Here is a 16008-nt window from a genome sequence, read left to right as displayed (position 1 = left end):
TTCAAATGAGCTAGTTACATGTAAATATTCTTAACAGTTTAGTAAAGCGCTGTTCCTCTGAAGTCACCTTCAAGTCCTGGGCCACATCAAGTATTCGAGACAATTTGGCCTGGTCATACTGCTCCCCTCTCATGTACCATTCTGCCATTGCATGCATTATAAGTTGGCGAATTGATGGAGACTGTCCCTAGGAAAAGAGGGAAGGTTAAACATCTGGAAGGCATTACTACAAATGCCCAGGTAACTTCCCACGTTCTACTCATGAAAGACAAATGTATCAGCACAAAGACTCAGCCAGGCTCAGGTGCCGAGTGACCCGGTGACGCTCTTCACACCCTGCCAAACCTGGTCAACCACTTAAAAACCATGTTTTCTTTCTATGCGTGTGGAAGTCTGCTTATTCATTTTCAAACACAGAAGCAAGCCCTAAGAAGCCAAGTGGACTGCTGTGTGCCTGTCATTTCGGCATGTGAGACGTGCGCTCATAACTACTGAGCCCAGTGCTTCTATTTTCAGCATCATGAGACCCTGACTGAAAAGACTTAAACATGAGACAAAGGGGGAGTTAAGGCAGGTGCACTTGGCACAGTGGCACACTCTAACTCCAGAGTCCCAGGATGGGCAGAGACGCTTGTTTTTCTTTCCTGTTTTTCCCCCTTTATGGAGTGTGAGGGCAAAGGAGACATTTACTTGTTAAGTTTAGTCTATAAAATTAGGGGTGTAGGGATAGAGAAACCATTCAACAAGTAAAAGTGCTTGCTTTGAAAACATGAGGCTAAGTCCCTGCAACATTAGTGGAAGCAGGAAGCTCACTGGGCTTGCTGGCTGCCAGGCTGGCTCCAGGTTAAGAAGAGCCTGACCCTCTGAATGCTCATACAGTGTGTAAGCACACAGATATCACAACCACAACAAAACCTAGAGAAAAGGTCTCAGAAACAAAGTGATAAAAACACATTTTTTTATTTTTAATCTGTTACTTGTCGTTATTTATGTAATTAGGAAAGATGAAAAAAATGGCATTTGAAGTTATCTCTGGGCTGGGGGTTAGAGCTAACCTATCAGAGTGCTTGCTTTCTTAACACACTCAAAGACCTGTGCCACAATCTGGGGATCCGAAATTGAGCAATTCAAAGTCTTTCTACATAGGAATTTCAGTCCAGTCTGCGATACAAGTGACTCTCAATTACTGCTGAAGGTAACAGCAGGACCCTATGTCCCTGTGTGGTCACAGTAAATATGTGACCTCTTCATGGACATCAGAGTGCTGTCACACCAGGGAGCGAGTTTTAATATCTGCATCCTCGCCCCTTGGGACTTTTATAGAAATAACAGGAAGATCCTAAAAGATGAAAAGCCTGTTTGGGGTTGGGGATTTAGCTCAGTGGTAGAGCGCTTGCCTAGCAAGCGCAAGGCCCTGGGTTCAGTCCCCAGCTCCGGAAAATAGAAAAAAAAAACAAATAAAAGCCTGTCTGGTGATAACACTGAGATGTTTTGCTTTTAAATTTATCTTATGTGACTATCAGATGTATTGTGCATCATGTGTACGCCTGATACCCCTGGAGATCAGAAGAGGATGCTGGCTGCCCTAGAACTTGTGTTATAGACAGTTGTTGGCTGCTGTGTGGATTCTGGGAACTGAATTCAGGTCCTCTGCAAGAGCAGCAAGCACTCTGTGACTACTGCACCACCCTCTAAGCTGACAGTCTGAGATTTCACAGCACGTCACTACTGAAATGAAGAACTCATGACTTGTCTTACCTGCCCATGCCATGCATAGTGCAAAATAATGGCAGAGTTAGGATGGTTTCCAAGGAAAATTGGCATCAAAGTAGAAATGAGTTCATGGCGTAGGGTGTGCCAGGAGGTGTTGATTTGAAGTAAGGCCAATACCAACATGTCTGGACAGTGTTTGATAGGGAAGCTGAAGAGTTGTTTCACTTGCTCATACTGCCCAACCTCTGCAAGCCTCAGCAGAGATTCAATCAAATCCAAGCTTTTCCTAACAAGAATGAAGAGAAAGGCTTGATCACTTGAGATACTAACTCTACTTTTTAAAAGTGACATCAACTACAGAATAAAACGACATACATCACATTTCTACCATGCACTGGTATTAGGGAATACTCTTAAGTGGTTGCTGTGGATTTTAAAAACTGCATGCTTCAGGGGTTCTAGACAGGCAGGAAAACACCTGCTTATAAAATGTGTAAAGTCCTTGGTTTCATAAATGCATGTATGTGTTGGGAAGGGGCCATGATGCTATGCCTATAGATTAATTTTAAAAGAAATCAAATAAACAACCAGTAAGTGATTTGCATAATCATGGATCTTCATTACCAAGACGTTTAGGACTGGTGTGAAAAAACAATGATATTTCATAATAGTTAAAAGTCCTAAATAGACACATAAATAACACACAATTTATATAGTAAGATTTCTACCAAAGTTACAGCCTTAACACTTAGATAGTAATGCAAAGGTTTTAGTATGGTGTAACGGTCAAGTCCACAGCACAAACTAATTAGAATCTGGTTGGTTTAAATCATATCTAAAAACCTAACTCTACATTCAGTCCACGAGGGAAATGATCAGGCCTTAACATGGACTGTGCTAGCCGACAAATGATGCAGCAATGGCAAAAAATGACCTGAAAGAACTTACACTAAAGAGTGTGTGGCGGGGTTGGGGATTTAGCTCAGTGGTAGAGCACTTGCCTAGCAAGCGCAAGGCCCTGGGTTCGGTCCCCAGCTCCGAAAAAAAGAAAAGAAAAAGAAAAAAAAAAAGTGTGTGTGGCTTATGTCTGCATTCTGTCCCTGAAATGCCAACCAAAAAATGCCTTTTGAGTCAACTAGATTAAAATGAGGAAAATACCTAAATATCAGACTCATAAAGACAAAAACTGAACTAGCAACAATGTAACTAAAAAAGAACTTTTATTCAACATCCTTTATTTAAAAAAAACTTTACTAAGTCACTTCATTAGCAATAAAATTTCCAAGCTGGAGAGATGACTCAGAGGCTAGGACCACTGAACCTCTGGCTGCTCTTCAGAGACTCTGAGTTTAATCCCAGCACCCACATGGTGGCTCACAGTCATCTGTACTGAGACCTGGTGCCCTCTTCTGGTGTGCAGGCAGACATGGGGGCAGAACACCGACTGCATATATAATAAATCTTAAAAATAAGTTAATTTTCTGTGCCTTGCTCAATATGAGCTTTTGGAAAGTTTACCATGTGGCAATTTCTCGATTGTCATCCTCTGGTGGTGCTTTCAAAATATCAGTGGCAACAGTGTGACAGGGGTAGTCGGCAAAGCAGAAGACTTCTGGGTTTATCAGGGAATGCTGGATGAAGGAGAGCTGGAAAAAGAAGACAAAGTCCTTAAGTGCCACAGAGAACCAGGCATGCTGAAAACCACGAGCCTAATCTTGGGGTTGTTAGATAATGGCTCTTCAAAAACGAGGTGGGAGGGAGCAGGGAACATCTGCCCTTTGAACAGCAGGTAACTCAGAGACGGAAAATGACCAGGAGACGGTCTTGGGAGATGAACATCAATTAGAGTTTGACTGCTACACCTTACAGAACTCTCATCAATTCTGAAACTGTGAAAATACAAATATAAACCAGAAGGCAAGCAACACTTCCTTGACCTTTGCTATCAATGGGTAAACTGCCTGAGGATTATTATCTCCTCATTCTACAGCTAAGGATCATTCTTACCTGGCCTTCCGCATGTTTCCAGGGCCTATATATAAAGTCCACTGGGAACACTTCCATGCCCAGACCCCTCTGAATGCCATACACCACATTGTGAAGCCCTTTGCTATCACGAATTTGAAATCCAGGATGGTCCAGTTCATAAGTTACTTCCTTGAAATTCAAACTCGGGTTCTAAAAAAATGAACACATTTCAAAGTTAAAAGAACAAATACAGTCAAATATTGGTGCTTTGGCCAAGTGAAAATAATACTGAGTATTCTATTTAAAATAACCACCAGTATCAAAGATGTTTAACGGATTTTAACAATCTTCTTTTTAAGGTTTTTCATTTTGTTTTGGCTTTTTCCCAGACTGGATCTCATATTACATAAAAACAAATAATAATAAAAATAAATAAATTAAAAATTTAAATAAATAAATAAATAAATAAATAAATATTAAGCCCCGGTCTAGAACTCACTATTTGATCAGGCTGGTCTTGAACTCAGAAATTAGCCTGATTGTCTGTTCCCTCCCCCCCAAGTGCTGGGCTTAAAGGTGTTCAACACTACCAACTGTTCCTTATAGAGTCTGGATGCGTGTACTTCAGAGAACAGGCTTTAGTCTGCATAACATACTGATGGGTTATCTGCTTCCAAACTGGAACACAATGGAAACAGTAAGGTGCCAGGCAAGGTCCCGGGAAGGTTGTCGATTTCTCAGTATTTCTGATGCTATGCACCACTGCACTATGCATGTGTTATACATTTAGTATAACAAGTCTACAAGTCTGCATGAATACAGACAAGCAAGATATAAAAAATTAGATGGGCAGGACAGCACAATTATAATTTCAACACTTAGTAGACTTACAGGAAAAGATTGAGAGTTCATAGTGTGACTTTTTTTTTTTCACTTTTCTTTTTTTCGGAGCTGGGGACCAAACTCGGGGCCTTGCGCTTGTAGCAAGTGCTCTACCACTGAGCTAAATCCCCAACCCCGTGAAGTTTTAATACATTAAAATGTATTCATATTAGTGGAGCTGAAGTTTTAACCCAGGGCCTCATTCATGCCAGGCATTTACTCTACCACCAGTCCTATTAAAAAATAATTTTCTATTAAATAGATTTTCTTAAGATGTACTTTTATTTCCTGTGTATTTTCCTTGCACGATGTATTGCACCATGTACATGTAGTTCCCATCAAGGTCAGAAGTGGGTACCTGATACTCTTACAGACAGTTATGAGATATCATGGGAGTGCTGGGAAACAAATGCAGGTCTTCTCAAAGAGTAGCAAGTGCTCTAAATCTCTAAGCCCTCCCTCTCCAGCTCATTTTCCAAACAGAATAGCTTACATGTGTGCCCTTTGGAAGTCTTTCAGGCCAGGCACAGTGGTGCTCATCTGTATAACCAACATGCCAGAGGTGAAGTGAGGCATCTCTAAGTTCAGGGCAGCCTGGTCTTTACAGGAAGTTAAGGACAGCCAGAGCTGGGGTTGGGGATTTAGCTCAGTGGTAGAGCGCTTGCCCAGCAAGTGCAAGGCCCTGGGTTCAGTCCCCAGCGCCAGAAAAAAAAAAAAAAAAAAAAAGAAAAAAAAAAGAAAAAAACCAAAGGACAGCCAGAGCTACATATGAGATTCTCATCATTTAATAAATATAGAAAATATGAAGAAAAAAACAGAAGTCTAACAATGAAGTATACTTATAACCTGAGCCTTCACCTCCAATTCCCAGTCCCTTGAGTGCTGTTCCACTATTTACAATGCTAGGGATCCGACAAAGGGCCCTGCCTCACTTAGACAAGTGCTCTACTGCTAACCTATATCCACAGGCATACTTATGTCTTCACACTGTAATTTTACTATGTTTAGGTAGACAACTACATGCCATTGTGTTACGGTATCTACAGTATGGTAATAAACTATATGGATTAGGTGGAGCAAGAAGACAAGGACTCATTCCTCCTAGACTTATATTTGTTAGTGCACACTATTCTGACTGAGGTGACAAACTTACCTAATAAAACAGTTTTCAGGGGGTTGGGGATTTAGCTCAGTGGTAGAGCGCTTGCCTAGCAAGCGCAAGGCCCTGGGTTCGGTCCCCCAGCTCCGAAAAAAAGAAAGGAAAAAAAAAAAACAAAACAAAAACAATTTTCAGGGCTGGAGAGATGGCTCAGTGGTTAAGAACACTGACTGCTCTTCCAGAGGTCCTGAGTTCAATTCCCAGCAACCACATGGTGGCTCACAACCATCCCTCTTCTGGTGTGTCTGAAGACAGCTACAGTGTATGCATAAACAATTTTCAGAATGTCACTCCGTGTTAAACAGAGAAGTACTACTAGGAAATGTGACAGAGGCATAGGTAGGAGGACTTCAAGTTCCAAGCCATCATGGGCAACTTAAAACTCCACCAAAATAAAAGTTTTCAAAAGTAAACATAAAGAAGCAAGGACAAAATACCTAAGCCATATCAGATACTATATCAAAAAACAAAGCAGGAAACAAAATTAACAAAAAATACATTAAAGAAAAAGAAAAGGCCATAAGGGACTACAGTAGCAGTTCTCAAACTGGGTGACCACCTTCTGGGGGTGGAATAACCTTCTCACAGGGGTTGCCGAAGACCACTGGAAACAGAAATACTTACATTACAATTTTAACAGCAGCAAAACTACAGTAATAACAACAAAAATAATTTTATGGGGTGAGGGGTTGGGAAGGGTCACCATGACACGAGGAACTGTGTTAATGGGACAAAATATTAAGGAGGTTGAGAGCAACTAGACTAAGGAGATATCTCAGTTCAAAGGCTAAGTCCTTGAGTTCCTATCCCCAAAACCCAAACTTAAAGCAGCAAAACTGGGCAGGATGATGGGCACCTTTAATCTCAGCACTGGGAGGCAGGTAAGCCCTCTCTCAAAACAAAACCCCACATGTCTATAACCTCAGTGCTGAGCAAACAGTGCCTAGAGCTCATTGGCCAGGAACCCTAGTCAAAGTGATAAGCTCTAGGCAGAACAAGAAACCTTGTGTCAAGAAACAGGATGAGGTTGGGGATTTAGCTCAGTGGTAGAGCGCTTGCCTAGGAAGCGCAAGGCCCTGGGTTCAGTCCCCAACTCTGAAAAAAAAGAACCAAAAAAAAAAAAAAAAAAAAACAGGATGAAAGGATAGGGAAATGGTTCAACAGGTTAAGGTGCTTGCATTGTGTTAGCAACCTGCATCTGAATCCCCAAAACCAATGATTTTACAATATAATTACTCCTGTAATCCCAGTGCTCCTTCAGCAAAACGGGAAGCACAACTCTTAAAAGAATCCCTCAGGTTGGGGATTTAGCTCAGTGGTAGAGCACTTGCCTAGGAAGTGCAAGGCCCTGGGTTCGGTCCTCAGCTCTGCCCGCCCCCCCCCCCCCCCAAAAAAAAGAGAGAGAAAGAAAGAATCCTTCAAAGTCTAAGCTGCCCAGATTGGAGAAGGCAGTACTCAGACTATGCAGAATGACTAACATAAGGTTGTCTTATGACTGTCATTTGCAAGTCTGCATTTACAAACACAGACACACAGACACAGACACACACACAGACAGACACACACACACACACACACACACACACACACACACACACACACACACGCCTATCAACACATAAAACCCAAGGCATTGGCTTTTGATTCCTAATGCTATGAAAAATTAAGTAACTGGAGTAAAAACCACTAATTCTGTTAAATAGCGAATTATGAGGAAACCATGATTCTCTGTAACTAGGTCTTCAAAGTTACAAACATGGAAAACTAAAAATGAGAAATAGGCCAGATACCTTGACACCTGGCAAGAATAACATGTATGAAGTCTTAGACTCGATTCCTACTAACACACCAAGTCTATTCGGATCTGCTAGGCTTGGGGATGCCTGTCTCTTGTCCCAGCGCTCAGGAGGTAAAATCAAGGAGCTCAGGGGCATCCCGCTCTACACTGTTCTACCCAGCTTCAGACTAGAAGGTTTAGGCTCGTCTTTCCTGCTGAGTGAGACTGCACACAGGTTTCGGCACGCTAAGTAAGCACTCTACCACTGAGCCAAATTCCCAACACAATGTCAACTAACAAACGTATGACTATCTGCTCAGTTTGTCTCAAGACAATCTTACATGAATGATGTAGGAAGATCAGGCTGGTCTCTGCTTGTACACTATTCCTGCCTCTGCCATACAGGCATTTATCGCCGCTCCAAACTAGAATTTGTAGTTCTCATATTTTGTTCTTTGTTAGTTTATCAGTAAGATGTTACATCCGAATCCAGTGTTCTTCAGCTACATAAATGTCATGGACCCTCATACTCATGGTATCTAATTTGTCCTTTATGTTTTATGTAAGCACGTCCACATTTTTATCTGTTTCCTTTGCATGGAAAGCCAATTAGCTTATGAATAATCAGAAATAGAATATGATCAATTAATGTATATCAAAAAAATTTTTGTTGCATTTATAAAAAGAATTCGTGCCTGTCTTCTCAATAATTCTTTAATGATTACTTGTAATGAGTTAGCCTATCTCAGAACCTGTCTGAAGAATAGATTTAAACAATAATTTAATTCAGAACTGTAAAAGTAGAGTCTACACAAATAGCTTACTTATGCCAGTCTCAAAAACAAAACAAAACAAAAAAAAACCCGAGTCTAAAGGCATGGCCACATATCTGTCATCAACGGATGGGTGGGGTGGGGACAACACAAGAGGTAGACCTATGGAGGTCACTGGCCAGAAAACCTACCTAACTAAAGCAATTACTCTAAATTCAGTGAGATACTCTTACAAAAGGAGGGCTTAAATGTGATTATGCACTGCTTAATGTATAATCATTGTAAATGCTTTTGTTGCTGGAAAGCTGAAATATTACAGAACACTTGCTCTTATTTAGCTGCCATAGAACTTAGAGAACAAACAAAAATACACCTTGAGGTACATAATGCTGATATGAATATAAAGCCCTGAGCGAACGTACTCACCAGTTCTTTAAGAACATCGATCAAAACCTCTACATTCCACGTGTGTGCCTGTGCCCCCTCGCTTTTATCTTTCCCATCACTCCAGATCCCACTGCCGGGAGCAGAGATGCTCTGTAAAAGTGAAACTCTAATTAGGTAAATCCAACTAATAAATGTTTTTATCTCTTTAGATCAATCGTATTGCACTTTAATAAACAAAATAAAATAAAATAAAATAAAATAAAATAAAGAGGGCAGGATAATAAGTCTTTTGGTATAACAGCTGAATTCAACAAACCTGTAATGGAATACCATCTGTTAATCCTGAGTGAGTCCGAGCCATCATTCCCAAGACCCTGGCAACCTGGGCAGCTGTCACCTCCCGAACACCAAACTGCATGATTATATTGCGACATTCTTCAATACTGAAACAACAATACAACTTTAGCAGTATGCTATCTACCACCTCATACACCACGCACGACTAACAAGGGCTACTAATAAATGAGTGGTATGAAGCCCTTAACATAGGGAAATTTATTAACGTTTTATGTTATTTTATGCAACTAGAAACATGAATCATTAGCTTAAAATAGTAACTTCAATTTTTTAGAATGAATTAACTTCATTTTTAAAATTACAGCGTATGTGTGCCCGCTCGCTGTGGAGTGTACACACAAGAATGCGTATCATTTGTGCAGACATCTGAGACTTTGGCTGAAATCTATTTTCTCCTCCCATCAGATAAGTTCCAGAGACTAAACACAACACCTTTCTCAGCTGAGTTCTCTTACCAACTCCAAAATAGTGAATAGCACATATAAAGGTCAATCTTTACTCAATACTTGAAAACCCTTGAAAATGTGCCTGTCCTTTTCATGTTGCTTCTAGAAGTTTAAAACAGTAACGTGGATGCATAACAGTAAAATATGGCTATCCTGGTGACTAAACAAAGAACATGGTTCCTAAATTTTAAAAACTGGTAAGGATAAGAAGCCACAAGTTCAAGAGTACAGCTGATATCAGCATTAGACGAGTGTGGAAGATTAAAGTTCTGAGCACACGATAATTAAACAATTGTGTGCTTGTTTCCAATAACCAGGATTAAGATAAAGCACAATTCTGACATGTCTTCCTACCAACCTTGCACAAAAGCCATAGCCCACTTCTTGCATGAAATCAGCCAGAGAGCTCTCCATCATGGTCTTAGCTACCCCTCCAGAGTCAGGCAGAATCCTGTCCATTAGAATGTCCCGTTTTTCAGGGTATAGGAGTGGTGCAAGCACCACAGGACAACGCTCTTGGGGAAAATCTGAAGAAAGAAAGAGTATTAAGCAATTAAAAAAAAAAAAAAAAAAAAAGTCTAGAGGCTCAAATAACATAAGAATCTGTGTGGTGCCAAAGCCCTGGGCTCAATGCCTAGCAACACAAACTGGACATCTCTCCTGCTATTCCTCTAAAATCCCTTCAAGCCCAATTCTGCATGTTTATTTTCAAAACCAAGCAGCTTAGGGCTGGGTGTGGAAATACACTCAGGAGGCAGATCTTTGTGAGTTCAAGGACTACATAAAAAGACCATGCCTTAAAAACACTTTATTAAATTTTCCCAATCTACTCCACATTATGACCTCAAGCCAATCCTAGAATTGAAACTCTGGGTATCTCAGAGGAACTGCTTACTGTGCAGATTCCAGTGGCTGGTTATCAATTCATTACCATATATTAAACTTTCACAAGAAGATGATTCCCATTATGAGGAGCAGAGTCTGTTATAAGTCTAAAGCCTGTGTCTGAGGTTTATGCAGCTTAAACTGCACCAACAACAGGAAGTAAACCACGGTCAGAGTTATCTTCTGGAAGGATTGGAGGTCGGGGATTTATTGATCTTTCAAATTAAAAATAGCCTGTTACTGTAATGTGGTCATCCTAAAGGGGAGGAAAGGCAGCAGAAAATTTTGCCCACTCTTATACAACAGTTCACTGAGTGAACTTATACACAAAAACATCACGATGGAATAAAGTTACTTATACTTATTCTTTAACAAAGTTCTACTAGTACTTTTATATTAAAAATTAGTCGGGGTTGGGGATTTAGCTCAGCGGTAGACTAGCGCTTGCCTAGCGAGCGCAAGGCTCTGGGTTCGGTCCCCAGCTCCAAAAAAAAAAAAAAAAAAAGAAAAGAAAAGAAAAAGAAAAAAAAATTAGTCATTATAAGACCAAAACAAAGAAATAGGAGATCTTTATCTCTACTTACATGCGACCCTGTACTCTTTAACGGCAGCTGATGCTCACCCTTACCTCTGCGCAGCGTCTTGAGAAAGGCGTCTATCTGCTCCTGCCCGACTCCAAAGGCCCCCTTCTGCCCAAAGAGGAGGTGGGAGAGCAGGAGGTGCAGGACCTCTATTGCTATATCTTGGAAGCCACCTTCTTGATTTCCACTGACGTCTGCGTCAATGTAAGAACGCAGAAGATCTGGAAGCTTCTGCTTAATAAACTGGGCAGCTAAAAGTAAAATAAACCAAGTTATTTTTTACACCATAGTAAGTAAAATATCAAATGTCCAAATAATCGCCTTTTGTATGCACCAACATGCATTTTGCCTCTCCAATACGTTCACAGAACTCTAGCTGAGAGCAACCAGACAGTGACTGATGAACAAAGAGAAAGCTTACAAGATGAAAGGGTTCTGAAATCAGTTGTACAGCAATGTGAGCATAACAAAACACAATTACATGTTAAAACACAGTTGGAGCCAGTTATGGTAGGACATGCCTTTAACCTCAACACTTGTGAGGCAGTCTTGAGGCCAGCCTGGTCTACACAGGAGCTATAGGATATCCCTGGGATACATTAAAAAAAAAAAAAAAACAGAGAGACACCCAGACTTTATTTTACAAAAAGGAGGAGCAGCAGCACAAGGGCTGGGTCAGGCACAGCAGCACATGACTATAATTTCAGCACTTAGGAGGCTAGTGAATTTGAGACTGCCTAGGCTACATAAACAAGACTTTGTCTTAAAAACAAAAACAAGGGCTGGAGAGATATTTCAGCTGTTAAGAGCACTTGTTACTCTTGCAGAGGACCCAGGTTCTGTTCCCAGCATGCATGTGGCATTTCATAACCAGTTCCAGAGGGCCTGACACACTTTTATGGCCTCCTCAGGTTCCAAGTATACAAGTGATGCACACACACAGAAGCAAAACACTCAAATGTGCATAAATAATAACAATAACAAAACTAGCTAAGGACCCACCCAGGGATGTAGCTCAGAGGTGAGTCTTGTACAGCTTGTCCAAGGCCCTAGATTTGATCCCTAACACAACCCCGCCCCCCCAAAAAAAGGGAAGGAAGAAAGGATCTTAAACTTTGGATAAAATAACTTACCAAATCCCCTGAGATCTGGGCTAGAAGAATTCAAAAGGGCAAGACCAAAAATTACCTGAAACAAGAAGGAGTTACATTAACAAGAGTCAGGTGTTTACTTTAACTATATAGTTTTTGCTTAAGACACTTTCTCAAAACACTTACCTCTTGTACTTTACTTAACTTGAGAACTTTACTCAGCTGGGCAAATAAGTGGGGTGCAGGTTTTAAACTCTGAAACAAAACAATTTTACAAAAAGATTTAACTTTTATTTGTTAAGGATGCAAATGTTTTATAAAGTTTTAGTTCATCAAATAGTGATGAACTAATGTGCACTATAATAATGTACTAATGGGACAATATACACACAGCATGACTCTGGGTCACTGCAAGCAATACACTATCATCTACAACTGTAGACTGACAAACTTAATACTTGACCCAATCTGGTTTTAGTAAGTTCCCATTTACCAACAAGCAACTGCCCTGATTCTCTCGGAAAGGTACAAAAGAAAGTTAATCCTTCAAATTTTAAGATAGGACATGTTTTGTTTTGTTTTTTTCAAAAAGAAGAAAAAAAGGTGCAGATGTGGTAGTACACACTTTAACCCCACCACTCCTGAGACACAGGTAATTCTCTTGAGTCTAAAGCAGTCTGGTCTACACTGTGAGCTCCAGAACCACCAGGGCTGCACAGAGACCAGGTCTTTAAAAAAGAAAAGAAAAGGGGTTGGGGATTTAGCTCAGTGGTAGAGCGCTAGCCTAGCAAGCGCAAGGCCCTGGGTTCGGTCCTCAGCTCTTTGGGGGGGGGGGGGGGGGGGAGGACAAAATAAAAATTAAAAACCTCAAATCCAAAGTTCAGAGTCCTTTTAAACAACCTAGTATCATAGGGCACACTCAAATTGAGTACGGTGTTACATGTCTACACCAGCCAAGCACTGAGACTAATGAGAAGAAAGAATAGCCTAGATTAAACAGAAAGACCTTCCCTCAAAAATGACAGGGAGAAATAGATATATCACAATCTTACTAAAGATAAAAGTATACTGACCTTCTGGTAGTGCAAAGGATTATCAATGGCATATGACAATGTCGAGATAAAATTTGGCTTTGTAATCAGCGAGGCACACTCCTGAATCAGAAACTGTGTCTTCAAAAAAAATAAATAAATAAATTTAAAAAAAAAACTTCTATTAGCATTAAGCATCACCTCACATGAACAAAAGTAGAACTTATGAATATTAGATGCTATCAAGTTTTACTATCAAAACGAGCTCTTTGAAATCCCATTTGGATATATAAAACTTAACAGCAGCAAATGTCCACATCACAGTTCACTACTAAGTCATAAAACAACATAATTAACCCTGACAAGACTGAAAACTCAAGCCAGAGATTTAATGCAGAACATGAGATATCCAATCTGCTTTTCAAGCAGGCCATCCCCTCATTCCTGCTTCCTTCACCAGGCAGACCCAGCAGCAGCTCCCTAATCCTACATTAGACTGTCACCAGCATATAGCCAAGCAGAAGAAAAGGACAGATGAATCCCCAGTGCTGTCTCAGCTACACATGTAAGGTTATGTTCTAGATGTTATTCTCCCTCGTGTTCATATATTATGCAAATTTACACAGTAAATGAGGATGATTCTTATAAATCCCATAATCTCTGCGTACCTGATGGAAATCTTTGCCACTGCTTTTACCATCGCCACTGAAATCCACATGTGAAAATAGGCAGCGTAATAAATGCCTGTCTGCCTCAGGACCGTGCCGATTTACAATCTGAAACACAAAAATGTTAAGTTTAAAGGAGGGTTTCAGACAAAAGTAAGCACCGGGGACATAGATGGTGATACGGTGGAACTTGGCTAGTGCGCACGATACTCTGATCTCATTATCCATGGCAAAATTAAATATAGTTCTAGGAAAATCAGCCTCTGGGGAATTATTCAAAGTACTGAGCATAGCGGCACAAGCCTCTAATCCTAGCTCTTGGGATTCAAAAAATGGTCATGATTTCAAGGCCACCCTTAAGCTACAGATCAAGTTTGAGACAGCCTAAAGGATAAAAGACCCTGTTCTCAAAAACAGAATTATAGGAATCACTTAAGTACAAATACCTATATACAACAATTACTTAAATGTATTCTTTCTGAACTGGCTAAAAGAACACAAACCTACCAATAATATAACTTGGTGTGATGGTTAACATTTATACCAAAAATAAGTAACAGCTGATTTAATAAAATTTTACAGGGCCAAATAGACCCTGCTTTAAAATGGGGTTGGGGGGGGGGGTCACACACACACAGGGAACCTCAGGCAGCAAAATAGCTCAAGGAGCCACTTAAGATGAATTTAGTACAGGTGGGCTTTAGGAACTTTTAAAAACACACACGCATGCATTTACTTGTACTTTTTTTTTTCTTTTGGGAGGGACTGAGTGAGTGTGGGTGAACCACAGCATGCATGCGTAGGATAGAATTATAGCATAGACTTTGGGAATCAGATCAATGTCTCCAGAGTCAAGACAGTTGATTCTCTCTCTCTACCATGTAAGATTCTGGAGACCCAATTCAGGTTATCGGGTTTGGCAGCAGTTCACTGACTGAGCCACTGTGCTGGCTCTCTTCTCTTTGTGTATGTGTAAATACGCACATATGTAGAATGTGTGCACACCAGTGCATGTCGTCTGTGAGGGAGACAGACATCATCAGGTACCCTCTACAGACTGCCGACTGCAATGAGGTCTGCAGCATCCACCTGTCTGCAGCCCTTCAGTGCCGGGGTTATACAAACACAAAGTGCAACCCACACCACCAGAGCATCCTCCTTACTCAGACTGTGCAAAGAGCACTTACTCCACCAGCACTGATACGGGCATTCATACTGCTGAAGAATAACTAGCAACAATAATTACAAAACAACAAGAAAAACAACTGGTAAAAATGAAGCAAAGGTGGGCAAATGTCTTGAGAGTTCCACTCCCATCTCAAAACACGTGCACAAGCAGACAAGGCGGCTAGGAATGACACAATGGCAGCAAACTTGTCTAGCAATCACAAACTCCTACAATCTACCTGGAAGCACTAACCCAAACCCCTCATCACCAATGTTTTGCAAACAGGAGAAATATGAATGTGAAATGGAATAATGAATAAATATCGTTATTTTGGGTTGGCAAGATAGCTCAGCAGGTAAGATGCTTGTCACCAACCCTGACAATGCAAGTTCAATGCCTGGGTCCACTGGGTGGGTACAAAGAGAAAACCAACTCCTACAAGGTGTCCTCTGACTACCATAGTCACTCTGTGACACATACAACCTAACTTGCTCCTATAGAGAATTAATGTGAAATGGTATGATTAATTCGAACTTACAGTTTTTTGAGACAGTGTCTCACTATCTCTGACAGTCCTGGAACTCAAGAGATCAGCCTACCTCTGCCACTTCCCCAATGCCAGGATTAAAGGCATGTGCCACTTCAGTGGTTGATTAAAAGCATAAGCCACTATGCTGGCTGAATAAATACAATTTAATTTTTTCCACGTTTAAAACAGCAGACAAGTACAGTACTATATTTCTGTATTCCCAGATTTTTTTTGGGGGGGAGCTGGGGACCGAACCCAGGGCCTTGCGGTTGCTAGGCAAGCGCTCTACCACTGAGCTAAATCCCCAACCCCCCAGATATTTTTTAAAGATTTGTTTATTTTATGTATATGAGTACACTGTAGCTGTCTTCAGACACACCAGAAGCAGGCATCAGATCTCATTACAGATGGTTGTGAGCCACCATGTGGTTGCTGGGAACTGAACTCTGGACCTCTGGAAGAACAGTCCTTAACCACTGAGCCATCTCTCCAGCCCCGTATTCCCAGATATTTAAGAGGCTAAAGAAGATTCCTTGAGACCATTAATTCAAGAGCAGCCTAAAGATATGCACTATTCTAATATAAAAAAACAA

At 40.8% G+C, this 16008-nt stretch overlaps 1 protein-coding gene across 13 annotated transcripts in view; it reads right to left on the bottom strand.

Annotated features, from left to right (window-relative positions):
• Cnot1 (CCR4-NOT transcription complex, subunit 1) overlaps positions 1 to 16008 on the bottom strand; it is a 91300-nt gene that overhangs the window by 46776 nt on the left and 28516 nt on the right. For all 13 annotated transcript variants that reach the window (XR_015643293.1, XR_015643294.1, XR_015643296.1 and 10 more), the window contains 12 exon segments: positions 13719 to 13826; positions 13093 to 13191; positions 12206 to 12274; positions 12062 to 12116; positions 10976 to 11179; positions 9821 to 9989; positions 8976 to 9102; positions 8699 to 8809; positions 3721 to 3891; positions 3232 to 3359; positions 1759 to 1999; positions 68 to 187 (listed from right to left, as the gene is read on the bottom strand). Coding sequence is in view for 8 of the 13 variants with exons in the window: in NM_001134840.1 (NP_001128312.1) it covers positions 68 to 187; positions 1759 to 1999; positions 3232 to 3359; positions 3721 to 3891; positions 8699 to 8809; positions 8976 to 9102; positions 9821 to 9989; positions 10976 to 11179; positions 12062 to 12116; positions 12206 to 12274; positions 13093 to 13191; positions 13719 to 13826 (1602 nt within the window). In the remaining 5 variants the exon portion in view is untranslated.

The sequence above is a fragment of the Rattus norvegicus genome, chromosome 19 (assembly GCF_021556685.1).
Source record: "Rattus norvegicus strain SHRSP/BbbUtx chromosome 19, alternate assembly SHRSP_T2T, whole genome shotgun sequence".
NCBI lineage: Eukaryota > Metazoa > Chordata > Mammalia > Rodentia > Muridae > Rattus > Rattus norvegicus.
The sequence above is the reverse complement of the archived record's forward strand: the minus strand, read 5'-3'. Positions and strand labels throughout refer to the sequence as shown.